The sequence below is a fragment of the Nycticebus coucang genome, chromosome 8 (assembly GCF_027406575.1).
Source record: "Nycticebus coucang isolate mNycCou1 chromosome 8, mNycCou1.pri, whole genome shotgun sequence".
In the NCBI taxonomy this organism is placed as follows: domain Eukaryota; kingdom Metazoa; phylum Chordata; class Mammalia; order Primates; family Lorisidae; genus Nycticebus; species Nycticebus coucang.
Window position 1 is genome coordinate 121,139,348 of NC_069787.1, and position 27,813 is coordinate 121,167,160.

Here is a 27,813-nt window from a genome sequence, read left to right on the forward strand (position 1 = left end):
CATAAGCTCTTAAGGCTTTAGTCAGCATGTAAATATGTAGTTTTACTACTCTGAGTAACCATGGTTTCATCTAAATCCTAATGTTTTTTGACTCTGACATTTCAGAGTTCCTGGCAATCGTATTTATACTGAGTGGCAAGAGTAACACTTTTGTGGCTTATATTTTTTCCTTTTTTTCTAGAAAAATTAGCAGGTAGGGCTTTGGATATGTAAAAGTAAAGCCAAGATGCTCCTATGTAACTATTTCAAGAGACGTTACCTCCAAGAATCTAAATTGCTGCATATAATATGCAAAGGATTGTCCTCAAAGTCATTTTATATTCGGATTTTTGGCTGTTCAATGCCAGCCAGTTACTGCTTATTCTTGGGAGAAATAACATGTTTTTATATGTGTGTAAATTTCTGTGTAGGTATGTATTTGAAATTAAACCCCCCCGACTGTAGAAAATACATGTAGATCTGATCTTCCTTGTATCTTGAGCCATAAAAGAGATTGTGTAAAGAGGCTGACTTACGTGTAGAGCACTGTAGTCTGGCCTAAATTCTTCAGGTCACAAATTCAGAGTTTAGATCCCAAAACTCAAATTTGGGAAGATGAAACATCATTGGATTATTGTGTGTAGCCCCTTTGCCCCTGCATTTTAAGTATTAAATGTCTTATTTCCTTAAGTACTGACTTTGATAGTAGATATCACTGACATTTCACTTGGACACTTCCTTTTTTTTTCTATTGTAAAGTTACATCTTCATTTTTTCAAACACATTTTGACTTGTGATTATCTTTCAATTTTTTTTGCAGTGAATTTTGTGAAACCCTGCAATAAACCATAATCATGACTATACAGCTTTTCATGAGTTCTGTGAGTCCTTCTGGTAAAGTACTGAAACCAGCAGTGGTTTGTGCCCGTCGCCCCACCCCACCCCTCGCCCAGGAACTTTGAGCTGGTTTCAGGAGTGAGAGCAGTCTGTGGACAGTGTCCTCTGACTTCACAGTTGTTTCAATCACAATACGTATTTATACATTAGTTTTCTTTTGTGTTTTTTCACAGTTACAATCCCAAGTACCTCAGCAGTTTCCGGAATGCAATAGAGCTGCATTAAATATTATAATGAAAGTAGCTAAAAAGTAAGAAATTAAGGGAAAATTGATTTCTAAAATCCACTATTATAGATCCATATCAAAAAAAGCTTCTGAGTAACACACAACAAAGTCTCTTTTTATTATATTCTAAAAAACACTGGATGTTTGTTGTCTTCAAAATAAGTTGCCTTTGTCAATCACAACTCTGAGAAGTCGTAGGGATTTTATGTTACACGTTTATATTATTAGTGTCTTAAGGATTATGTGTTTGCAGGTGGTAGTAGTCACCACCAGATGGTGATATTTTCATCAGATGACAAGCAGATTTTGTCTTCAGTTAATATAGAAAAAAGTGATAAGCTATACTAAATATAGTGTTTATTAAAAAGAACAAAATAACTATACAAGGCTAAGATATTTGGATATAGCACAAGATATCTATAAACGTAATTTCTTTACCAGAAACATACTTTTACAATCAGAATCACTGAAAAGAATAAATAGACTTAAGGAAACTTGTGTAGTTTAACCTTTCCCTCTCTTTAGCGAGAATTTGGAGGAGCCATTCATATTTAGGCACAGCCCTACTAAATTTTTGTTAGACGTTTAGATACTTCTGGCTTTGAGGTTGAAGTTGTCGCAGCCCCTATGGCCCTGGTCTCATAGCTGCAGGAAGGAACTAGGTGTGACACGGATTAGAAGTACAAGCTTGCAGGAGGCGGCTAACCTTGATTGCAGGGTAGCCCCCAGCAGCTTCCGCAATAGTCTTCTACTGAGACTGTACGAGGCAAGTGAGGAGAGTATTAGAAAATGACAGCGTGCCTGAGGATCGCCTCAGACTGGGGCTCTTTCTCCACAAGGAACACCTGTGGACACATTGCCCGAGGGTCTGCCCCCACAGCCATAAATCAGCTTGCTCAGAGGTTGTCTGGCTCTTGGTGTCCTCTACATGAAGTGTTACAGGTTAGTAATAAGATGCTGATTAGCCGCTCCTAGTGTATCTTTGGGCTAAATACCCCTAGTGTGGTTTTAATGCAGCAGAATTTTTATTTATTTTTATTTTATTTATTAAATCATAGCTGTGTACATTAATGTGATCATGGGGCACCATACTCTGGTTTTATAGACCGTTTGACACATTTTCATCACACTGGTTAACATAGCCTTCCTGGTTATTGTGTTAAGACATTTACATTCTACATTTACTAAGTTTCACTTGTAAGATGCACCGCAGGTGTGCAGCAGAATTTTTAAATCTATCCATTGTATAATTACATGAACACCCAAGGATAATTAAATGGAAAATCCTAATTTTTTTCCAGTTCCCCAGCCTAGTTTCATGTCCATTGAAAATAAAATGAAAGGCAGGAGGGAAAAATGAGTATTATGTTTTCACATCCCATGATTATGCTCTTTAAACTTTTGATTTACATTATCTTCTCTTTTCCATTAAAAGGGCTGGGTAGTAACAAAGAATTTGTTTTCATTCAAATTTTTATTATCTTTTCCAATTTTATTATGATCTTGTTTTTAACTTTCTTCTCAGAAATTGCATTTTAAAGCAGCAAATCACCTATTTCAGAAAATTATGCATATAAATTTAAGATATTAAAGCCTATCTTTTACAAAGCATTTTTGGAATATTCAATTCAATTTTTATTTTATAAAGACATTTAGTGGCATTGATTTACGACATTAGATTGATCTGTCCATTAGTCATTGTGTTAAAATAGCCATCAATTATGGTGATACAAGGTCTTTTATTATTTATGTTTTTTTAAAGATGGGGTCTTGCTATGTTGCCCAAGGCGGTCCTAGCCTCCAGGGATCCTCCAACCTCAGCCTCCCAAAGTGCTAGGATTACAGGTGTGAGTCACTGAGTCCAGCCATAAAGTCTTTTAAAGTAAAATATATTGTAATAAGAATACACTTGAATTTGAATTTGTATGTTATTCATTATTTGAAACTTGCTTTACAAACATTGCTGAGGGCATTATGTTTACTTCCTAAATTTAGATAACAAAATATTGAGAAGTTAAATGGAGAAAGACCATTGAAATTATTTTGAAACTGACTTTTTTTTCCGCACAAAAACAGTCTTATGAAGATGAAACAATCTGAAAACCCATGTCAAATAATTTACAATTCTGACTCAATAAAATGAAATAGAAACCAAAATAAATCACTCGAACAAATCATTCATTCAATCTATAAATAGGTATATAAGCTTTGTGAGTGAAGTGGGGTACACAAAGTCTAAGGCCGTGAAAAATGTCAACTCAATAACTTTGGAAAATAAACATATAACTGACACTTTAATATATGTTTACAGAAAGATTAGAATTAAGCAATTTGAATAAAAAAATCACTTTATAGTTTTTTGAAATATACATTACTAATATTCTGACAAGGTGATTATTGCATTTTTGCAGTGTAATGCATTTTAAAATTAATCTTGAAATATATACCTTACAATTATGAAATAAACTAGGTTGAATTGTTTCTTTACTTGTGATAACACATGTCTTTAGAAAAGAAAAACTGTGCTTAATACAATATTTGAAGTACATTTTTCTGTTTCAAGAATGGCTAAGAAAGTTTGTTCAATCTACGGCTTCAGAAAAAGATAATAATCCCTAAGCACCTTTTATCCAGAAGTTTATTACCCTAGTTGGTTTTACTTCTCAGAACAAAATCTGCCAGTATTTACTCTCAATTCCCATTCAAATTAATGAAACAATGCCAGGATGAAGTGTACAATTACAACTTTTTCTAATGAGGTTTGCGTTAAAGACTACTTTTTCCACCTGTAACACACAACATATTTGTTTTATGGGCCAGTTTTAACACATTGAAAGAATGAAAGGGAAACACTGTTATATTTAAGAGAGAGAGAAAACAGCAGTCAGTAAACAATTTGTATCTGATATAAATGAAAGGAGACACCTGTTTATATAGGGTTATTCACTTTGGAAGCTAAGTTGCCATATTACAGAATATATTTCCTAGACAGCAGTATAAAGCTAAAGCAGTAATATAATAAGCTTGTTTTGCAAGCCACATTTAGGCAAGCCTCTTCAAATGCGACTAGGAGTTTCGCTACATTTCTTTCTTTTCCTAAATGTCTTTTTCCCTTGCAGCAAAGGCCAAAAATATGTATAGAAACATGTCCATGGGAACAGTATCATATCTGTTGAGTTTACACAATTTTCTGCTTACTCAGAGGTTGACAAATATTAGTAAACTAGGCTAAGATTTGATTTAGAAAATATCTTTTTCTCTTTTTAGAAATCAGATAAGAAACAAAATCTTTTAATTACCACAGTGTGTGACCTTAGGTTCCACATCAAATGCATTTAAGAGTTTGCACTAGTTCCAGCTGTTCACAGGAAAAAGAATTGAGGATTATAGCAGTAAAGCTCATGTAAACAAACAGATAGAAGGAACCGGGCCTCACAGCGGAGGTGTTAGTTTCAGAGTGTGAAGTGGTGGAGTTTTCTTCAGACGGAATGATCACTCACTGCCTTCCTCTCTTCCTCCCTTTTCCTGTAAGCTTTATTTAACAACTGGATCTCCTCCTGGTAGCCGTCCTCCGGGCGCTGCCTTTTACTGTTCCGCCTGTGGGCTTCCACTGTGTCTGGAATGGAGATGTTGAGATCACCGTCAGGATTACTTGTGGGTAAAAAGAGCGAGTAGGAGGCTGTTTCACCCAGATCGCAGGAAACAAATCTGTTTTCCTTCCGTGAGTAGCGCAGGGACGGGGATCTGACTTGTGTGGAGGACTGGCTGATGTTACTGATGATTGACACGGTGTCCAAGGCCTCCTCGTTATCACAAATTTCAAGAACCTCCAAGTGTATTTTCACACTGGTGTCCACAAATGCCGAGGGAGAATCCTCTGAGTCTGGTTCATGGCCAACACTTTTGGATCGGTAGACTTCTATCTTCTTAGAGGCCGGGGTTATTTTCTGCCCTTCTGCGCTTACCTCGTAGGTGGAAAGAGAGAGGGTTTTCCCCGTCGGTGCCTGCAGAGACACGGTGCCCTGGAAGGCGCACAGAGGGATGGCGAGGGCACCACCGGAACGCTGGGACAGAAACAAAATTGTTACTATTAAAAACCAGTTTCTGAGATTGAGACATTGGTGTTATTCATAGGAAAGGTAAAGTTTCTGTTTTAGATCCATCTCCCCAGAAACCTTTTACAGATGTGGGATTTAAATTCTGCTCCCAAATGCCATGGCTCAGTCAAGCCAGACATCTCTATGAGGGCAGTCAGGAACCTTTCTTGGAAGATGAGGGGTGTATTTTCACAGTTGAAGGCAAAATCTATGTACAGATGAGAAGCAGTAGGTATCTTCTAAGGGCAGAATTTGTACATACGGTTAATGCATATTTACAATCTGAGTATTTCTATGTTTTTTGTTACATACTCTGTGACATTAAAAAGTTTGTATAGGTTGAAAGAAATGCAGGCTGTGTTATCAACATGAACTTTTTTCCCTGTTTATTATGTTGTACCCATGCAAGAACTGGGTGATAGAGCACCAGCACACGGAGCCTACCCGGGTTGGGGTCCTTTATCGCCGGCGGCCGGGAGCAGGCTGGTGCCTGAAGAACTCTCCACCCCGAGGGTGGGTTCTGCTGGAGTTTTATCGCCGCCTCCTAGCCAGGGAGGGTTCCACGGGGTGAAGCGGAATTGTACAGAAGTAGAATTTTGCTCCGTTAACGGGAAAGCTTGCGGGGGAGGGGAAGGTTGACTTTACGTTATTTGTGGGGTTTGGCCGGTTTTGCCCACCAGATGTTCTGCAAAACAGGACGTGTTTTGATACCAACTGGCCAAGCGGGATGTGGGGGGTGTAAGTTAGGGAACTGCATAGGCCTGTCACCAAATGGAGTGACCAAAATGGACTCAGTCTGGCCTTTTAGGCACTTCAGTTATGCCAGAGGGAATGATAATTTTGAAACTGTGACTCAGAACTAAATATGAAGGATATTTCAAATGTTAGGTTTGAACATTTAAGGTTAACCAGATGTCACCAGAACGAAGTGAGTGGGGAACGAAGTAGGCAAAACAATCAAAGAAATAAAAATAGAGAATAAACCACAAATGATACGCAATTTTACCAATAATTAAAAAGGTAAAAAATAGACCTTTGTTGTTTTTCAGATTGCCCTCCATAAAAAATAAAAATCCCCCAGAAAAAAAATAAAAAGACTGATAACATCTTTAGAATAAATTTTGATTTTATTTGATTATATAATAAGAACTACATAGACTTACTAGTCATCTAATCTCTGTGAGTTGGTTCCACCAAATATCAGAAAGTAGTAATGTTCATTTCAGCACTGTTGTGAGCCCTCAAATTAGAAACATCCTAAAGATCCACATTCAGAAAATAGTTGCATACATTGTAATGCAGTTACGTACTAGAAAATTATCTTGAAGAGATGAGGCAAAGCTATAATTACTACCTGTGCAAAATAATTTCTGCATACCTGCATTTTAAGTTATAAAAGCAAAACACTATCTATGGTGTGATTTCATTTTCTTATAGAAAAACACACAGCAGAAATCAACCCAGAAAACTGTGCACGTAGAGGAATGAAAATAAATACACTGACACACCAACACACACATATGCTATAGAATAGGAGAAAGGCTTGAAAGGCTTCACAGCTGTTTCCTCTGGCAATGGATAGTGGCAGGGTATTTCACTTTTAATATTTTATATTTCTAAATTATTTTATTGTTATTATTTTGCTCATGGAAGTTTATTAGGTAGTAGAGGAGGAACAGATTGCAAAATATTACCAGAAAGCCAACCAGTATGTGTGGGGCTTGTACTGAACATGTGTTGCCTATGGTGGTGGTCAGCCTCAGGGTTTGACATTCGAAGTTGATGCTGCATTTGGGTTTGTTCTATTTTAGCTTTGGAGAGAGAAAAGAGATTAGCTGGGTATTAGAGGGGGCATTGTTTCAAAAATTTGCCCTAATTCTTTGGTTGATTATAAGAAGAGTCTCAATTGGGATAAAACGAATATCCCATTCACGTTTAAAAAGAGTAGAAAATGGCACTTACATCAGGGAAAATAAAAAATTTTAAATTATCTAAAAGCAAAAGCTATTCAAATAATACTATGGTTCTAGTCAGACAAAACTTTATAGTACTTTCAAAGTGCCCAGTGTCCGTAATATGTCAAAGTAGCCTCACTAATTTTACTAGAAAAACTATTATAAATATTTGAGTCCAACAAACTGTCAACATAAAACTTTAAGTTCAAATAAGGAGTGTCATCTCAGAAAACAATAACAAAAAAGCAAACACTATACAACCCGAGTCACTAACTGTAATGTAGCTGACAGATCTGCAAATCATTCAAAAAGCTCAGAAACAATTTCAAAAAGACACTAAAAGAAAATACAGCCTTAAGAGAAAAGTGAACACTAATTATGTTGGGGACGGGGGTCCCTGTTCCCAGAACCCAGTTGACCTGGGTCTATGATCAGCTGAGCTAGAAAGTTCAATGGAGGCACGGCAGAAATGGAAAGTAAAAGGGAATGGAACAAAAGTGAGTGGAAATCAAAAATAAAACTGGTGCAGCACAGGCAGTGTGAATAGAGAGCAGAGGTAACCTGCGCAAGTTTCAGTGTAACAAGGAGAATTTTTGTGTGAGAACGAAGGTAAAGTTGGGTGGTGCTTGTGGCTCAGTGAATAAGGCGCCGGCCCCGTATACTGAGGGTGGTGGGTTCAAACCCAGCCCCAGCCAAACTGCAACAAAAAATAGCCAGGCATTGTGGTGGGCGCCTGTAGTCCCAGCTGCTCGTGAGGCTGAGGCAAGAGAATCGCCTAAGCCCAAAAGCTGGAGGTTGTTGCGAGCTGTGATGCTACGGCACTCTACCTAGGGTGACAAAGTGAAACTCAGTCTCAAAAAAAAAGGAATAAAAAAAGAATGAAGGGAAAGCTTATAGCACTTCCAGAGAGAGTTGGAAGTGGGGCCCTCTTGTGAAAGAGAAGTGAGAGATATGGACAGGTCCAGGCAGTGTAGAGGTGTTTCCTACTTTTGAGGAGAAATATCTTTCTCTCCATTTGAAATTTTTTGCCACTTTTTTATGGGCGTCTCTGCCCCTCCAGACCTTATTACCTTTCTTATTCCTCATTGATTATCTCTTTCTATTGGTCATTGGTTACTGAGATTACCTAACATTTGTCCCCTTTTTTGGTGAGAGTTGCTGAGTGGTGAACGTTCCCACGGGCCCTCCAGACTTTCTTGTTCATTAGCAGGCTGGGATTTCCTCCCCTGCCCCTTGAAACACCTTTCTGTGTCCCTTCTGAAATTGTAAGGATTAGAAAGTAATACATGGACAAAAGACTGTCAATACTGCTTTGATTTATCTTCCTATTTGTAATGAGTTGAAATAGTGCCTCCCCAATTCTTGTCAACTGTGAATATGACCTTATTTGGAAACAGGTCTTTTGCAGGTATAATCACATTTAATGAGGTCATACCAGATTAGGATGGCCCTAATCCAACGACTGGTATCTTTATAAGAAAAAGGAAATTTGGGCACAGATCTATGTAGAGGGAAGATGGCCATGTGAAGACTCAGTCAATAACTGGATTTGTGTTTGCACAAGCCAAGGAACACCAAGGTGGTTTCTGGGAACCACCAGAAACTAGGAAGAGGCAAGAAAGAAGCCCTCCCTGGAGCTTCAGAGGCAGTATGGCCCTACTGACTCTTTAATTTCTGACTTTTTACCTACAGCAATATTAGACAACAAGTTTTTATTGTTTCAAGCTGTCTAAATTGGTGTTCATTCGTTATAGCAGCCTTAGGGAACTAATAAAATGTTCCATGCACAAAAGTACAAAAACCTATTTGGAAAACAACTTATTTTTCAAAGTCCTACAACTGCCCATTATTTTTCTGGACACTGTGACTATGTGGTCATTTTTGTCAAATCCACAGAGAATGTTATTTCTTCAAAGGAAGGAAACATTTACTTGTTAATCTTTATTTCCTCTACCATCTGTAACAGTGCCTGGCATATGGCAGGCCCTCGAAAATATTTGCTGACTATAAATAAAAATGTGCACAAATGAATCAATCTAATTATGCCTTTTAGAATCCATATTTTCATTTTTTGAAACACAACATATGATCATTTTTTAAAATAATGCTATTTAAAATTTATATTTAAAAAGCCCTATAAAACAAACTATATTGTTGTAAGTGCATCCTGAGGTCATATTAGAACATATCCTTTTTATAAAAATAAAATATTATGGGACTGAATTAAATGTGAAGGTTTATTGCATGACAAAGAATGATAAATTCAGAGAACATAAAGTGATTCGTTTCATAGTCTCCTTTCTTTTCATTTAAAAGTCTATGAATTAGCATATGCTGTCAGGAATAATGATCATCCATTGTCCCTATATTCCTGAGTGTAGGCGGCTGGGAGCTCTTTTATTTGGTAATAAAAAGGAGCCTCTAAACCTCACAAATGCTCCAGTAGGAGAGAGCATGCCACGTAAACACATTAGCGCAAATAATCTGCTGTGATAATTGATTCAGGTTTATTGACCTTGAGCACATGGAGCGTTTTTATTTCTTCACTATAACCTTGTAGGTGAATTCAGGGTGAAATTATAATATGAAAGGAATTGCTCTTAATTTCTCTCCTAACAAGGTGAAGTATTCTGTTGATTATCTAAATCATTCAACTTAAGAAAAAGACAGATTATAGGAACGTAGGATTATAGCCCTTACCAGAGACCACAGACTTATAATTTCTCATTTCATAACAGGAAAACTGACAGCCACAGAGGGGAGCTACTTGCCCAGGGTCACATAAGTAATAGTAGTAGGGCTGGCACCAGGGTTTGGATTTCTTAACCCCTAGGCAAGTGCTCTTTCTATGGTATCATGCTGTTACTTAAACAAAAAAAAAAAAAAAAAAACCTGCTTTTGTCAGCAGTCATAGCTTTTCTGCCCTAGAAGCTAGAATTCTATCAGGAACTCATGAATAATCCAAGTGACTAACAATTTCAATCTCAATTAAATTTATACAGATGATCTTTAGGTGATTTAAGCCTTGAAAAGCACAAACATTGAGGAATTTACGATGAGCAAGACTTTTTAAGATGGTTTAGGGGAGAAAGAATAAAAATAATAAGTAAAAAAAGTAGCAGGAAGAGTAAGAATTTCATAAAAAAACAAAAGTATATATATATATATATATATTTTTTTTTTTTTTTTTTTTTTTTGAGACAGCCTCACTTTGTCCACCGTGGTAGAGTGCCAATTCCTGTGTTTTAAGCGATTCTCTTGCCTCAGTCTCCCAGGTAGCTGGGACTATAGGCGCCCACCACAGCACCTGGCTATTTTTAGAGACCAGGTCACCCTCTGGCTGAGGCTGGTCTGTAACAGCCCATATAGCCTATGGCTAGGAGGAGTGAGAGTTATAAGAAATACCTGTATAGTTCAATAATGGAACACCTTGGTGAAAAGGGCATGGAGAGGGATTTGGCTCTCCTAACAAGCATGAGAGAACTTGCCAGATGACAGCATTGGTGAACTGGCAGTCTCCACACTTGTGGTGTTGAGAGGCATGAGATCAGCCTTATGTTAGGCTGGAGGAGCAGGCACTTGGTAGCGCGTGCATTCTATCATGGACCGCTTACTCTGACTCAGTCACTTCTGCCTGCAGAACGCCAGCACGGTGTCTCTCTGCTGAAGATCGATCACTAAGCTCTGCTGAAGACTGAGATCTATCTTTCTTTCTTTTTTTTCTTTTTGGATTATTAATCAATTTTCTTTTTTTATTATTAAATCATAGCTGTGTACATTAACGTGATCATGGGGCACCATACACTGGTTTTATAGACCGTTTGACACATTTTCATCACACTGGTTAACATAGCCTTCCTGGCATTTTCTTAGTTATTGTGTTAAGACATTTATATTCTACCTTTACTAAGTTTCACATGTACCCTTGTAAGATGCACTGCAGGTATAATCCCACCAATCACCCTCCCTCCGCCCATCCTTCCCCCTCGCTCCCCTTCCTCTCCCCCTTTCCCATATTCTAAGAAGACTGCTTTACTCTTTCAAAGACTATCTCTCTCTCTCTCTCTCTCCCTTCTGATAACCCTCAGGCATCTAAGAGCAATTGTTCCTGAGCGAGATTAACAGCACAGCATCAGAGTCCGGGAACATAGCTAGATAGGCTGGGGCTGGAGAGCAGCCAGTCCCAGGCCCTGATAAGTGGCATCCACGAAGGGACCCAATGTGTGAGCTCAGGCAATCCACCCGTCTCAGAGCTCAAATGCTGGATTACAGGTGTGATCCACTGCACCTGGCCCAAAAGTAGATTTTTAATAATTTGCTTTCCAGGATTTACTTTTTATTCAATATACAAAACTATGTAGGTACTATATTTTCATTTATTCAACTTCCAGAATATTCCTTGCATCATTCTATCTTCTTCATTTAAATATTTAGGAAGCCAAAATAAGAAAAAAACACATGACTTGCTCAAGGAAAGAAAGAATAGGAGCAAGAAAATAAGAGCCTTTCTCCAGGGTCAAGTAAGTGGCATGGAAAATACTGGAAATTTAGCACATTTCACACTTAATCCTTAGAACTATAAATTAATTAATGATGAAAAATCTAACAATTGAGTAACCGATTTAGGACTGATACATATCATAACACATATTTACCACTCCTGCTGAACATGAGCCATGTATCAAACTTCTTGCTAAGTACCTTACATTTAATTTTAATATTCACTTTTCTTATTTAATATTCACATCAGCTTTATAAAATAGAGACACTAATCACTTATTTCTAAAAATGGCATTTCTCCCATGTCACTGCAAAGATCTAAAACAGGGAAAAAGTTAATAATGACATTTCAACTAAGATATGATGTATGATGAAGTTTATTTGCATGTATTATCCATTCTTTCTATTTTTCAAAAAAAAAATTAGAGAATAAACTAACTTATAAGAAAGCACATCGTTATCATATTTGTAAAATAAATAAAATTTTATCAGGAATAAATTAATTCTAAGAACTGAGATCATTTTTCATATCTTAATGAAGTTCTCACTCAATTGGGTATTTGATCAGTTAAGACTATCCTATGAAAAGTGTTTATAAGAAAACTTTTTCTCATACCACATTAAACCAAACAGGAATAAAGACATATTTTCATTTATAAGACAGTTTAAAAGGAAAACAGCGAAGTTTTGATAAGATTGCTACACTCCAAAAAGGTGTAAAGTTCATGTTGTATTCATGAAAATATAAAGAATAAGAATATCAAACAGCATATTGTAGTAAGAAGAGCATGAACCAGAAAAATAAATCTATAGTGAGGAATAGATTAGGAATGTCCTGGGATAGAGCGTGGTGACATGGTTTAAAAGCAAATAGGGGAAACTGAACCCTGATCTTTAGCATAAGACTTGCTTCCTGCTTGAGAGACCTGGAGAATCACAAGAATGGCATGTGTGTTGCGCATGTGCAGGAGATCGGAAAACTGGCCTTCAAGAGAAAATGTATATGTGAGGTGTGTCAATAATAATTATGGTAAAGATTCTCTAGATTCCAAAGGTCTCTCGATGCTGGAGGCAGAGGTTGTGCTCAAGGGCTGTGGTTTTGCAAAAACAAAAGTGAAGACATTTTATTTGACCTTCTCCATGTTCTCCCTAATCAGTGCTATTGTCAGGCAAGGAACTTTTGTCTACTTCTTCCCGTTTTATGATAATAAATACAGACCCAAGGTTTACTCAAGAGGGCTCCTCCCAGAGTTCCTCAGCTCCCTGACACAGATTCTGTGTCAAGCCTCTTCATTCCTCATGCCAAGACTCCCTCTTTTGGTGACCCCAAACCCCATCAATGGTTCAAAGCAGTGGTTCTCAAAAAATGAGGTCTTATTTTGCTAACAGCTTCAAGGGGTCACTATGGTCAAAGCTATTTTCATAATACTACTAAGGCTTTATTTGCCATTTTAATGGTTTCATTGCTTACATTTTCACTGATGGTGCAAAAGCGAGGATGGGTAAACTGGTGGCATTTTAACATAAATCAAGGCAGTAACACCAATTTCTCTTAGTAGTCGTTATTTTGTCACGACACACAGAAAGGAAAAAATAAATCAATAATTTCACTTAGGAATGTCATCGATGAAGATGAGTATTATTATTCCCATTTTACAGGTGATGAAACTGAGAAGATCTTAAGTACTTTTCCAAAGTCAGACGGTAAGTGGTAGAACTGGGCGTCTTCTCTGGGAAGCATGACCCCAGAAAGTAGTACAATCTAAATCATTCCATTCACTGTCTTTTTATTAAGTAGCTTATATGAGCCAAACACTATTCTGGGAAGTGGAAATATAAAATGATTTTCCATCCATCCATCCATCCATGGTTTTCATATGTGTGAATAGGGAGAACTAAGGTAGCATAAGTTTTGATTAGTTGCCTCTCTCTTCTTGGTACTTCTCTGTATCACATGAATTTTAGAAACAATGAGCATATGCTGTTTTCATACAACAACAAACCATTCTTAAGGTGAAACTGAGTACAACTAATTTCTCTTTTGAAGAAATTTTTACAAAGAAAAATTTCAGATCTTAAATTTAAATGCGTATGAAAAGACTTCTCTTTCTTCCCCCACTCAGATGTTTTCTTGCTTCCCACTACTTACATAGCATAGAACATAATATGTGGAAAATTGTTTCCTAAAATTGATTTAGAAGACAAGTTCTCCAAAATCTTTCCATCCCACACGGCAAATACTAAAACATTTTTTAAAAATAAATTATTACGGGCGGCGCCTGTGGCTCAGTCGGTGGGGCGCCGGCCCCATGTACCGAGGGTGGCGGGTTCAAGCCCGGCCCCCGCCAAACTGCAACCAAAAAATGGCCGGGCGTTGTGGCGGGCGCCTGTAGTCCCAGCTGCTCGGGAGGCTGAGGCAAGAGAGTCGCTTGAGCCCAGGAGTTGGAGGTTGCTGTGAGCCGTGTGGGGCCACAGCACTCTACCGAGGGCCATAAAGTGAGACTCTGTCTCTACAAAAAAAAAAATAAATAAATAAATAAATTATTACAAAAATTCTTTTGAAAAAAATTAGCTATAAATCCTAGTGATATTATTGGATCACAAGGAGAATACAAATGACGCAGTTATACATGGAACATCACTTTTATGCCTGCTTTTCAGAAATCAGCCACTTGCCTTCAGAGGAAAGGAGTCCCGTGAGAGTGAAAATGGTATATGCAACTAGTTTGCTTATTCCTGGGGAGAGAATAGCGTACACAGTATAACAACATCAGGAATAGGTAAAAGTACTTGTCTTAATAAAATCTGCATGTTTTACTATGAAAGCCTTGATAGTACTTTTTAACTGATGAAATTACTGTGATATTTACATTGGGGGGGTTACTTTTAATTCGTATTAGTTATTTGTGTAGTGGACGTAACAATCATGAAAAAATGAATATTGTAATGTCATAGAGTAAAAATTGGTGATGCTCCAGTCTTTTTTTTTTTTTTAATTTGGGCTAGTCCAGAGGACTTTTTCCCTCTATTCTCTCTCAAAAGTTTTTAGGGTTTAAGAATAAATTGGCTATCCTAATGTGCCAGTCATAGGAATCTGTAATAGGACAGCTAGATTTTTAGAACAAATGATTCTTTGTAACAGTGTTTAAAGAAAATTAAATGCACTGACTGAGTGATTGAGACTATTTGTCCTTCAAAGATCTGGCTTCTTTAATTCTTTAGGCCAGTTGTTTCCCAAGGCCAGTCTCAGCTAAAATGATCATATATAAAAATACCAGCAGAGCTTGTTAAAAAGACAGATTTATAGTTTATACTTTGAGAGATGAGACACATAACTTAGTAGGTTTAGAATTGGAACTCAGAATTCATATTGTAAAGAGTTATCCAGAAGATTCTAATACATAAACAGATTTGGGAATCACTTACTTAGAAGATTATTAGAAAATAAAGAAGAACTGTAATATTAGGTAGAGGAAATAACTTCCTCGTTAATTTTCTGAACACCTCGTTAATTTTCTGAACACCTTCTGAATAATTTTCTGAAAGGACATGGAGAAATATTTTGCTAGATGCCCATGTTCTCTCATTTTCCAAGTTTTAGTCCAAGTTACAACTAAAGAATTCAATGGGCATTTTCACTAGTGGAAACACTTAGAAACTATTAACAATATTAAACTTTTCAGAAGGAGACAAATTTATCACAAAGCAAGTGAGCTTTAGTTCCACAGCCAGTTACATTTGTGGGGTGTTTTGAGTGCTGATTCTTGCTGGAAGTGGTCATGTCTTGATGAGGGGAACCCAGGCTGCAAGTTTGTGTAAAAGTGTATTTAGAATTCTATGTAAGTGTATCTGGGAAATGGCCATAAGAGGTGCAGAGGAAAGGTAACTGCGTCTCCAAGGCAACAGTATATTTGTTATGCTTTCTTTTCTTGTTATAAATAGATATTTATTTTATACCCAATTTTGTATTCATCATTTGAATAGTCTTCTCTTAAAATGTATCCCCAAAAGATATAATATGCAAGTCTCACAGCACCTAGATCCACTCTTATCTCAAATGTCAACATTTAGAAACCAGAGTAGGAATCCAAGTAGGAATATGAGGCTTACTTAGCGGAGGCGTAAGAGATGTGTTACACATGAGACTACCTGATAATATACATGACAGATAATTTTTGAAAAATACTAAGAATTAGTTAGAAGGTGCCAAAGTCTTGTGGAAAGAAAAGGCATGATATATTCAAGAAAATAAAATTAATAGTTAGAAGGACTAGAGCAAAGAGTTCAAGGGGAGGTTAGGGAGAGATGAAGCCACTGGGACGATTGCTTAAGCCACATTAAAGAGTTTCCACCCTGTCCTGAAGGAAAAAAGAACAACAAAAATATTCCAAGCAGGGTTGACATGATAAAAATCATGGTTTTGTAAATGTATTCTGGTCTGTGGTAGATAGAATATATGGGAGGATTGTTAGTTCATTTGTGTTGCTATTACAAACAAACTGGGTAGTTTACAAAGAATAGAAATGTATTTCTCATAGTTTTAGAGGCTCGGAAGTCCAAGCTCAAGTCCAAGCTCACTGACATCCGGTGAGAGCTGCTCTCTGCTTCCAAGATGGTGCCTTGTTGCTACATGCTGCAGAAGGGACAAACACTGTGTCATTACATGGCAGCAGGAATGGAAGGGCAAGAGGCCACTCTCTTCAACATTGAGCCCTTTTAAAAAGGTGTTAATCCCATTTATGAAGGCAAAGCTCTCAGACTTAATCACCTCCCAAAGGTCATTATCTTAATACTGCTGCATTTAAAATTATTCTTTAACACAAATTTTGGAGGTGATACTTTCATTCATACCATGGCATTTCACCCTGGCTTCCACAAATTTATGTATTTCTCACATACAAATTATATGTGTTCCATTTCAATAGCTTCAGAAAGTATTAATTTCAGCATCAACTTTAAAATCTAAATCCAGTCTCATCTAAGTCACAGGTGAGTGAAATTCAAGCTATTTGTCATTATGAAACAAATTCCACTCCAGCTGTATCTACTTCCAAAACAACGTGGTAGGGCTGGCATAGGATAGACATTCTCATTCCAAAAGGAAGAAATAGGCAAGAAGAAAGAGACAATAATTTTCAAGTAATCCCAAAACACACTTAAACAGAGTTATAATCTTAAAGCTTAAATACAATATTCTTTAGCTTCATGCCCTGCCTTCTGGACATACCAGGGCTTGAATTGGGTCCCTAAGATCCTGGGGGACCCCACTCCCATGGTTTTGCTATAAACAGCTCCTGCAGCAATTCTCAGGAGTTGGAGTTGTATGCCTCAGCTGGGATTCCACTTTGGTGGCTCTACATTTATGGAGTTTTGGGTGTGACCCTGCTTCCCTGAATCCACAAGATATTGCACTAGTATGGGGCTTTCTGTGGTGCCCTCAACCTTACTGAAAGGCACTACTGTAGTGGGATCTCTCTGTGGCAGGCCTGCCTGGCCTGGAGGTTCTCTGGAGCATCCTTAGATATTTTAGGCACTCTGCATGCCTGCCGAGTTAGCACCATGTGGACACTGCCAAGATTTACAGATTGTGCTCTCTGGAGTGGTGGCTTAAGCTGCACCCAGGCCCACATAAAGCATAGCTGGGGAAGCCAAGGAGCACTGCACAAAAATGGGGGGAGCAGAGACTTGAGGGGGCCCTGAGCAGCAGGCCACAAGGTCTCATGAGCACCACAGGCCTCTCCCTTGAAACCATTCTAGACCCTGACACTCTGGGCCTATGGAGGAAGCAGGAGCCTTGTAGATCTCCAAAATGCCTTTGGTATCATTCTTCCACTGTCCTGATGAATAGTATCTGGCCTATTTTTATCCATACCAATCTCCTTACCAAAGGATAGGTGGCCACAGTCTTGGTTTTCTCTATTAAACTTGTATTTTTATTCTTTATATATGAAGGGTGAGAATATTCCAAAGCTTTATGTTGTACTTCGTTTATGGTTACAAATTCCTTCCTCAACATGATTCTTGCTTCTTCAATTTTACTATAAACAGGTAAGAGAAACCATCCAGCACTTTGAACACTTTTCCTGGAGATTTCTTTTGCCAAATGTTCCAGTTTATGTCTATTAAATTCTGCTGTTTACAAAGCATTAGGACACAGACATAATTCAGCCAAATTCTTGGCCACTTGTAACAAGAATGGCCTTTCCTCCAGTTTCCAATATAATATTCCTTATTTTCATCTAAGAACTCATCAGAATGGCATTTACTGTCCATATTTCAACCAACAATGTGTTCACAGCTACTTAGATATTCTCTAAGACTGGTATTTTCTCTATAGCTCTTCTCTCCTTCTAAGCCCTCATCAGAAAGGCCCCTAACACTGCATTTATGGAAATCTAGGCCATTTCTTGCATGAATTTTTAAACAGTAATGGCCTCTATCCGTTACCCAGTTCCCCAAAGCTGCTTCCACACTTTCAGATACTTATTAAAGCAATACCCCACTTTCAGTATCAATTTCTGTCCTAGTCCATTTGTGGCATTATAACAAAATACCCAAGATTAGGTGACTTATAAACAACAGAAATTTATTTCTCATAGTTCTGGAGGCTGGGAAATGCAAAATAGCATATGGACAAGATTGGTGGCTGGTGAGGGATGCCCTCTGCTTCTAATATGGCACCTTGTTACTATGAGGTGGGCGTACCTATCCTATGAGGGGGCAGGAGATAAATGCTATGTTTTCACCTGGTAGAAAGGGATAAAAGGGCAAGGGGGCATTTCTTTCACCATCAATCCATTTTATGAGCACAGAGCTTTCATGACTTGAGCACCTCCTGCAGGCTGCACTTCTTATACTGCTGCATTGGCGACTCAGTTTCAATACGAATTTTGGAGTGGACACCACCATTCAAACCACAGCAAGAGATTCAAACCCAGAGGCAGAAAGACTAGAATGGAAGCCATTGAGAGAAGATAGTGACTAAAGTAGGAGAGAAACAGTGACTTTGGTGAGATACTGATATATCAAGACATATTTAGAGTATAGGATTTAGTGACTGATTTGATTTGAGCTATGACAGAGAAAAGGGAATTAAAAGTGTTAACCACGGGCGGCGCCTGTGGCTCAGTGAGTAGGGTGCCGGCCCCATATGCCGAGGGTGGCGGGTTCAAACCCAGCCCCGGCCAAACTGCAACAAAAAAATAGCCGGGCGTTGTGGCGGGCGCCTGTAGTCCCAGCTGCTCGGGAGGCTGAGGCAAGAGAATCGCGTAAGCCCAGGAGTTAGAGGTTGCTGTGAGCCGTGTGACGCCACGGCACTCTACCCAGGGCGGTACAGTGAGACTCTGTCTCTACAAAAAAAAAAAAAAAAGTGTTAACCACATATCTAGCTTGAGCAACTGGACGGGTGATGTTTTTATTTCCAGAGGGAGGGAAAACAGACCAAAAACAAATTTGGGGTGATGGTACAGTGAGATCAGGAAAAGATCCTAAGTTTAGTGTTGAGAGGCTAAAATTGAGGTGACTGAGGAATGTTCATTTGGAGAAACTCAGCAGGAGATTGGATATGGAGCCTGGGGCTCAAGAGAAATTAGACTTGGAATATGTATTTCAGTATAGACGGGTATATAATTGGGATGAAATTGAATCAAAAGTATGTGTGAAATGAAAAGAGGATAATAAGGAATAGAAGCATTTAAAGAATTGGCAGGAATAGGAGAAATCACAAAGGAGCTTAGGAAGGAATGGGCCAAAGTGACAGGATGACCATCAGGAATGTGTGATGTCACAGAAGCCAAGGAAAGAGGGGAACAATGTCAAATGCCCCCTGAGATGTTTTCCCAAACCAGTGTGGGAAAGGGGAAATAACCTGAGTGGGAATGGAGGAAAATGAGAAAGAGATAGGATTGGGAGGACTGATGAAACTGATGACTGCAGACAGCACCAAATTATGGAAACAGCTTTACTTATAAAGTATCTTTAACAAGGTAAATCTTAACACCTGGGGTAAAGATAACTTTAAGGAGGAAAAGCTGTGTGCTTGCTGATACTAAGAAAAGTATGTATGGGCTACTTGACTTCTGGCAGGTGAAAAGAATGTTTGTTGTTAAAGGAGGAGAAGCAGCCAGGGGGTCGTTCCCTGAATATCTCCCCATGCTGTAGGGGCCCTACTGTCTCACAGTCTGTTCCCCACAAGATGTCAGGTGGAATAAGAGCTGAAAAACTCATTAATCTCTGGAAAAGCTGGGATTACAAGATAAAGAATCAGGTTACTACAATGGAATCAAAGTCTGTGATTTATCTGACAGTTTCAGTTTTATGAAATCCTCACTTGTAATATGTGTTAATATTTGTGGTAATCTGATTTTTTGTTCAAGGAAATATGGGGATTCTGTATGTTAACAATAGACATGATTAGAACAAAATAGCTGATTCTATTTTCTACATTCTATACACTGAAGGCCTGCAAAAGAACATACATAGATTAAATCTAGAATTCCCTATCTTGTTCTACTTCTCGTAGGACTCCTTTTTTTAGGCATCCATACATCAAGTCTTCTGCACCAGTCTGATGTGTGGAATTTTAGGTAAAGATAGTATACCATGAAAAGAATAATTATTTAATGCTATATCCTCATAGCCTGCTATAGTTCTGGGCCCTTAATAAATGTTTGTTCAATGAATGATGAAGGGAAAATTTAAAAAGCAACTTTCATCTTTATGACTAATAAGGAGGGGGGGGAAGGAAGCTCAGGAAAAAAAATGCTACAGAAAATAACTTTTGGGTGCTTGCAATTGTTTTCCTGACCAGTTTAAAATAATTATGAGCTGTTTGGGAGCTCAATAATATATCTAAAATGGCCCATGTGAATCTTAATATTCCCCCAAAATCCTCAAATGGTAGGTAGTTAAGGATAAGGGCTCTAGTCTCTCACAATCTCAGGAATAGAAGGATGTTCTAGACTCTCAAATCAGGCTTGGTCAAAAAGCACAAAATGAATATTACAGTATTTCTCTCTCTTTTTTTTTAATATCACTGCACTTTTTTTGTTTTTTTTTTTTTTTTGAGGCAAAGTTTACTCTATTGCCCAGGCTAGAGTGTCCTGGTATCAGCCTAGCTCACAGAAACATCAAACTCCAGGGTTCAAGTGATCCTCTTGCCTCAGCCTCCCAAGTACCTGGGCCTACTGGTGCCTCCATGATGCCTGGCTAATTTTTCTATTTTTAGAAGACAGGTATCGCTCCTGTTGAGGCTGGCCTCCAATTCCTGAGCTCAAGAGAGCCTCCCACCTCACCCTCGCAATATTTTTAATAACAAAGTTGAGAAACATTGACATGTCAAATTGATTCAGATTAGTAGAAAGGCCCAAGGGACATATTTTAGAGGAATTCGTTCTTGGTAAGTGTTAAGCAAGGGAAGATTAGAAAGCAGTTGACTGCTGGCCTGCCTTGTGCTTTGTGTCTTTGGGAAGGCAGACTTTTGTCCCCAGAGAAGCACTTGGAATAGACCCAGAAAACATCCTGGAATTTGCAACAACCCATTCATCCTTTCCAATAGACTGCTCTTGCAGAAATACTTAGTCTAGTTTTTTCTGGCTAGCTTTCCAAGCTATATGACGTGGTATAATTTGAGAAAAATAAATATTTAGAGCTGGCTGTATATCAGGTTTTGACAAACATTTGTTCCTGAAAATTCAAATATCATATGTTCCTTAGGAAATATCCAACATGAAATTTTAATTCAAGTGTTCATCCAAGAGCCATTTTTTAACAATTATTTATTTCCTTTTCTTTTTCTTGTAGAGGCACACTGCTTTAATGGATGATTTTATTTAAGTTAAGTGGGAAACACTACCTAAAACTTTTAACAAAAGATTGAGGATATTTTGTCCTCAATAGTTTCGTGCCAAATCATTACATTTTATAAATGTCATACTTCTTCAAATGCTTCTCATCTTTTTAGAAGAGTTTTTCCCTCTGCATTGAACTCTACTCAGCACATCACCATAGTAGATCATCACAGCTTACCACAGGCCATTTTGTCACCATTAAATCCGTCTTAAGTTCCTGTCCAAATTATCTTTAAGCCATTTTGACAGCTTGAAACTAGAGCATTATTTTCGCCAGATGTGCCAGAATATTAACTTTTAACATGGTCAATGGGTCCTAATACTGAAAGTTATTATCAATCAAATTATATTTCCTCATAATTTGTGTTCCCTACTTCCAGTTAGGCTTAACAAACATTGTAAGAGATGAATTATGCTGAACTTGGGTGGATGTTTACGTCCCAAATTATGAAAAGTATGTAGTTAATTTTATATATCAACTTGGCTGGACTAAGGAATTCTTATACAGCAATAAATCATTATTTCTGTAAGAGTGTTCCTCCCTGGTGAGGGAATATTGCCCTCACCAATTTTGGTGGATATCATCCAATTCACGGAGGGCCTGCATAGAACAACAAGACTGAGAAAGAACAAATCCACTCCCTGTTTAAGCTGGAATGGCCATCTTCCCTTGCCCTCGACACCCCTGCTCATGTTGCTTCTGTATGTGATTTTCTTCTATTGGCCAAACCTGCAAGTAGCAGCGGCATGCAGTGGTTTGGAACTAAGCTTTCATTCTATCAGTGTACTTCCAAGGAGCTAACTATATTCTACTCCAGAAACTCAAATAATTACCTGTGAAATTATAACTTGATATAAAGGTTTTTCTACTTTTTGAACTGATGGCTATCACTTCTTACTGCCACTGTTGTCACAGCCATGTAACACAAATAGGAATGAAAACAAAATAAAAAACATAAGCAAGAAAAGGCAATATTTTGCAACAAATCTACAATATTTATTCTTACATTTATGTGATTAACTACATTATTTACATGGATGATAAAAACAAAACTATTTCATTTAAGGTATTATCTAAACTCTGCTTTATATGAAAAAATAAAGAGATAATTATCACACCTTCATTGACTTAATTATGCTGCTCTCTTTCTCTCATTCCAAAGTTCTATCTACAACATTCCATGCTCAGTTGCTGTTAAGGGATCACACATCTTTCACACACATGAGCATAGTTCTGCCCTCATGGAAGGGAAAGAGTAAAGCATGATTAACCCGATGGTAATTCATCAAGGTGTGACAGAACTATTTCATCATCTGGATGCCTGTCTTTACGATTAATACCAGGTGTTCAAGAAACCACGTAAACCTCTTGCTGATCTTCTTGAAACACTTTTTGATTCTTCTAGTACCTTAATTTAGCTAAGATGTAGAGGCCATTGCTAATTATACATGAAACTCAAACAATTATACGGATGAGAATCATGTGGGCCCCCAACTGGCCCATGTATTTATCAGAGTAGGATCTTTTATTCTCCAAAAAGTCCCTAATGCCTCCTCAATCAATTTATCCATTACCAACTTTTTCTTTTAGCAATAAATGTGTTTCACATTTAATATCCTGAACACAATATTAATTTGTGCCTAAATCAATTAAATCCAAACTACCAATATCCAACTTCATAAAAGCATTTAAGAGTTAGGCTAGAGTTTTTAATTTTTTTTTTTAAAGAAAACCCATTAGCTTAACCACCTGCTGTTAAATCAGGTGTCCAAATATGTCCCAAGCAAACTCAAGCCTAACATCTTCTGAGGTAGGCCAATGTCATATACAGGATTTCTAAAGCAGACACATTAAAGCCAATGACCAGGCTCCCGTGGCAAAAAGAGATGAAGAAAAATTTCCACAGCTATTTTATTTTTTGAGTCTAGCAGATATACTCTAAACCAGTGTTTTCCAATCTGGATATTCATCAGAATTTCTTGGAGATATTTTTTGTTTTGTTTTGAGATCTGATCTCACTTTGTAGCCTAGGCTAGAGTGCAGTGACATCATCATAGCTCACTGTAACCTCAAATTCCTGGGCATCCCTGGATAATTTTTTTTTATTTTTATAGAGACAGGGTCTCACTATTGCCTATACTAATCTCAAACTTTAGGGTTCAAGTGATCCTCCTACCTGGTCCTCTCCAAATGCTGGGATTATAGGTGTGAGCCACTAGGCCTGGCCTCTTGGGGGAAATTTTTAATACATTTTAATGAAAATTTTAATAAATGGTGCTGGGAAAACTGGATAGTTTCATGTAAAAGTCTGAAACAAGATCTGCACCTCTCACCATTCACAAAAATTCATTCACAATGGGCCAGGCATGGTGGCTCATGCCTATAATCCTAGCACTCTGAGAAGCCAAGGTGGGTTGATTGCTTGAGCTCAGGAATTTGAGACCAGCCTGAGCAAGAGAGAGACCCCGTATTACTAAAGGTTGAAAAACTAGCCAAGCATTGTGCCAGGCACCCCTAGCCCCAGCTACCTAGAATGCTTAGGCAAGAGGATTGCTTCCAGGGGTCCTCAAACTTTTTAAACAGGGGCCCACCATTGGAGGGCCGGACTATAGTTTAAAAAAAAAAAACACAAAAAACTGTGAACAAATTCCTATGCTCACTGCACATATCTTATTTTGAAGTAAAAAAACAAAACAGGAACAAATACAATCACACCGCTGCATGTAGCCTGCAGGCCGTAGTTCGAGGACCCCTGGAACCCAGGAGTTTGAGGTTGCTGTGAGCTATGACACCATGGCACTCTACCCTGAGTGACATAGTGAGACTTTGTATAAAAAAAAATTAAGTCACAATGGATAAAAGACTTAAACATAAGGCATGAAACTATAAGAATTCTGAAAGAAAATATTGGGAAAATTCTTATAGATAATTGGCCTTGGGAAAGATTTTATGAAGAACTCCCAAAGTAATTATAGCAACAACAAAAATAAATAAATGGGAACTGATCAGATTAAAAATCTTCTGCACTACCAAGGAAACAATCATTACAGCAAAAGGACGGCATACAGGATGGGAGAAAATATTTGCATGCTATACATCTGATAAAGAGCTGACAACCAGAATTTACAAAGAACTCAAGCAAATCAGCAAGAAACAACCAAAAACCCCATTAAAAAGTGGGCAAAAACATGATCAGGAACTTTACAAAGAAAGATAGCCTAATGGCCAATAAACACATGAAAAAAATCGTCAACCTCTCTAATCATTAGGGAAATGAAAATCAAAACCACAATGAGATATTACCTAACTCCAATGAGAATGGCTCTTATCAAAAATTCCCAAATCAACAAGTGCTGACGTGGATGCAGAGAGAAACACACCCTGTTGGTGGGAGTACAAACTGGTACAACCTCTATGGAAGACTGTATGGAGATACCTCAGAGGACTAAAGGTAGACATGCCATTTGCTCCAGCAATCCCACTGCTATATACCCCTCAGGAGAAAAGATTATCTTATATAAAGGACACCTGAACTCAGATGTTTATAGCAGCACAGTTCACAATTGCAAAGACAATCCAACTGCCCACCAATACATAAAGGGATTAATAAAATGTGGTATATGCATACTATGGAGCATTACTCACCCATTAAAAAAATAGAGATCTGGTATCATTTGTGACAACCTGGATGGAACTGGAAACCATTCTTCTAAGTGAAACATCACAAGAATGGAGAAACAAACATATATAATCAGTATCAAGGTGGAATTAATCAATCAACACTTAGGTGCACGTATGGAAGTAAATCTCAATGAGAATCAAGCTGAGGGGTGGCGCCCGTAGCTCAGTCAGCAGGGTTCCAGCCACATACACCAAAGGTGGTGGGTTCAAACCGGCCTGGGCCTGCGAAACAACAATGACAACTGCAACAAAAAAATAGCTGGGGGTTGTGGCGGGTGCCTGTAGTCCCAGCTACTTTGGAGGTTGAGGCAAGAGAATCACTTAAGCCCAAGAGTTGGAGGTTGCTGTGAGCTGTGACAGCACAGCACTCTACTCAGGGTGACAGGTTGAGACTCTGTCTCAAAACAAAAAAAAAAAGAAAAGCTGGGGGAAGGGAGAGGAGGGGAGGGGTAAATTCACACCTATTTGGTACAGTGCACACTATCTGGGTGAAGGGCACATTTATAACCTTGACTCAATCTGTATAAAAATGAAGTATTTAAACTAAACGTGTGTACCCTCTAATACTCTGAGATTGAAAAAAAAAATCCTTTGATATAAGAATTCAAACCTCGCATAGAGCAGAGGAAGAGCAACGACAAATACCAGGACTCCACACTGAGAATACTTGACTTAATTAGTCTAGGTGGGGACTAAGCATCATTAGGTAATTCTAATGTTCAGTCAGTCAGCTTTAAGAACCACCATTGTAAACAAAACCTCCAAAACACAGTTAAGTGTGACATCATGACTGGAAGAAGGTCACTGCAGACCATCATGGTGCATTCCCTAGATCCCAACCTTCTTGCTATTCATGTGATCTCCTGTGTTCCATTCACATTGCCACAGACTAACAGAAAATAACTTGAAAAACTAATGTGCTTTTGTTGCTCATTATATACTTGCTTTTCTGGTAACTGCATATTTTAAATGTGGCAGATCAACCATTGCTACATCATGATGATCTGAGAAATCAAGCTTTTCAAACTAGAATTTTTCTTGATTGTCAACAAAATAAGGTTTTTACTAAATATATGAATTGCTGTATTTGGAAATTAATTCAGCTCTGTTCATCTTCAAATATTTAGGGTTTAGTTTTTCTTATAGTGAATAACTGCTTAAAATGTTTAATATCATGCCAGAAATGTCTAATTGCTTTAAGATATTAAATATGAAATCATACTATCTGGTGGAGGATTGAGGATAAGCAATATAAGATGTATGGTGGAACTACCTCAACAATTTACCTAGGTCTAATTGAGGAAATAAAAGTTATCATTTGATGAAACAGCCAGGAAGTCATGTTAGGAAGTACGAATACTCAAAATTGAATTTGGTGAAATGTACTATATTATAAAAGATGTGATTACTTCCTAGCACAAATTGCTCAGGAATACATATTCAACTTTATGAGAGAGGGAAAATATTATTATTTTCACATGAATCAAATGCATCTTTAAAAACTGTCCACTTTCTTGCCAAACTACCTCTACCATATTCCAAATGATAAGGATTTTTACAATAGAGAAGTTCTGTTAAAATCCAGAAAAGATTTTTTTCAACATTAATATATTTCCCTGGGAATTTTCAAATTTTGTCATAAATTCAGCAGTATTCTTAGATACTAGAAAACATTTAAACACTGGATTTGAAAATGAAAGAGCATAAACCTGTGGGTCTGTTGTGGCTTGAGATTCATCATGGAGTCTGAGCAGAAGAGAGTGGGGAGAAGTGGGACTCAGCACTCAAGGGTTCCATTTAGGTAGGACAAGGTAGCCAGCAATGATGTATTAGTCACACAGATAAGACCCACCTGCTTTCAGGGACCAGTCCTCTGGTTTTGGCTGGAGGATTCCAGTCCCTGAAAGCAGGTGGGTCTTACCTATGTGACTGATAAATCATTGCTGGCTACCTTGTCCTACCCAAAGGGAGCAAGAGAACAAGACGTAGCAGACCACAGCCAGTGATGGGTGATGTGAGAAAAAACTCAGAAATCCAGTAAGGTTGATGTTTATTATAGAAGCATAACATAGAACACAGGTGGTAATTTTGCCATAAGTCAATTTGCAGAAAGCAAATTCACTAAAATGTTGATTTATCAAATGATCATTTAATTAAATTTTCCACTTATTAAAATATTATGTGGAAAAATAGTCCTCCTGATTATCCTTAATTAATATATTTTACCCAATTTTATTTTCAATAATTTTCAACTTATTAAATGCTGGGGGTCAGAATAATTTAGTTTTTTATGAATACATTTTTGAAGACTATCTTCATGAGAAATATTCATATTTAATTTCTTCAACAATGTATTATTGATGATATTTAAGCAAAATATGTTCTTGAATATATTTCCAATAGGAATATATCAAAATTCATTTAACACATTCACAAAGAATGTTCCTTATAACGAAATGTTAGTATATCAGTAAATTCATTAAATTCAATCAATTTGGCCGAGCGTGGTGACTTATGCCTGTAATCCTAGCACTCTGGGAGGCTGAGCCTGGTGGATTGCTTGAGCTCTGGATTTCAAGACCAGCCTGAGCAAGAGTGAGACTTCTTCTCTACTAAAAACAGAAAAAAC

The 27,813-nt window shown here is 37.8% G+C and overlaps 1 protein-coding gene across 1 annotated transcript in view; it reads right to left on the reverse strand.

The window, feature by feature from the left end:
* Nucleotides 1-2,123: 2,123 nt before the first annotated feature.
* GPR149 (G protein-coupled receptor 149) overlaps nt 2,124-27,813 on the reverse strand; it is a 64,703-nt gene continuing 39,013 nt past the window's right edge. Inside the window, exon 4 of the mRNA XM_053600775.1 lies at nt 2,124-5,166. Within this exon, the coding sequence (XP_053456750.1) occupies nt 4,582-5,166 (585 nt within the window). The 3' untranslated portion in view covers nt 2,124-4,581. The remainder of the gene's footprint in view (nt 5,167-27,813) is intronic.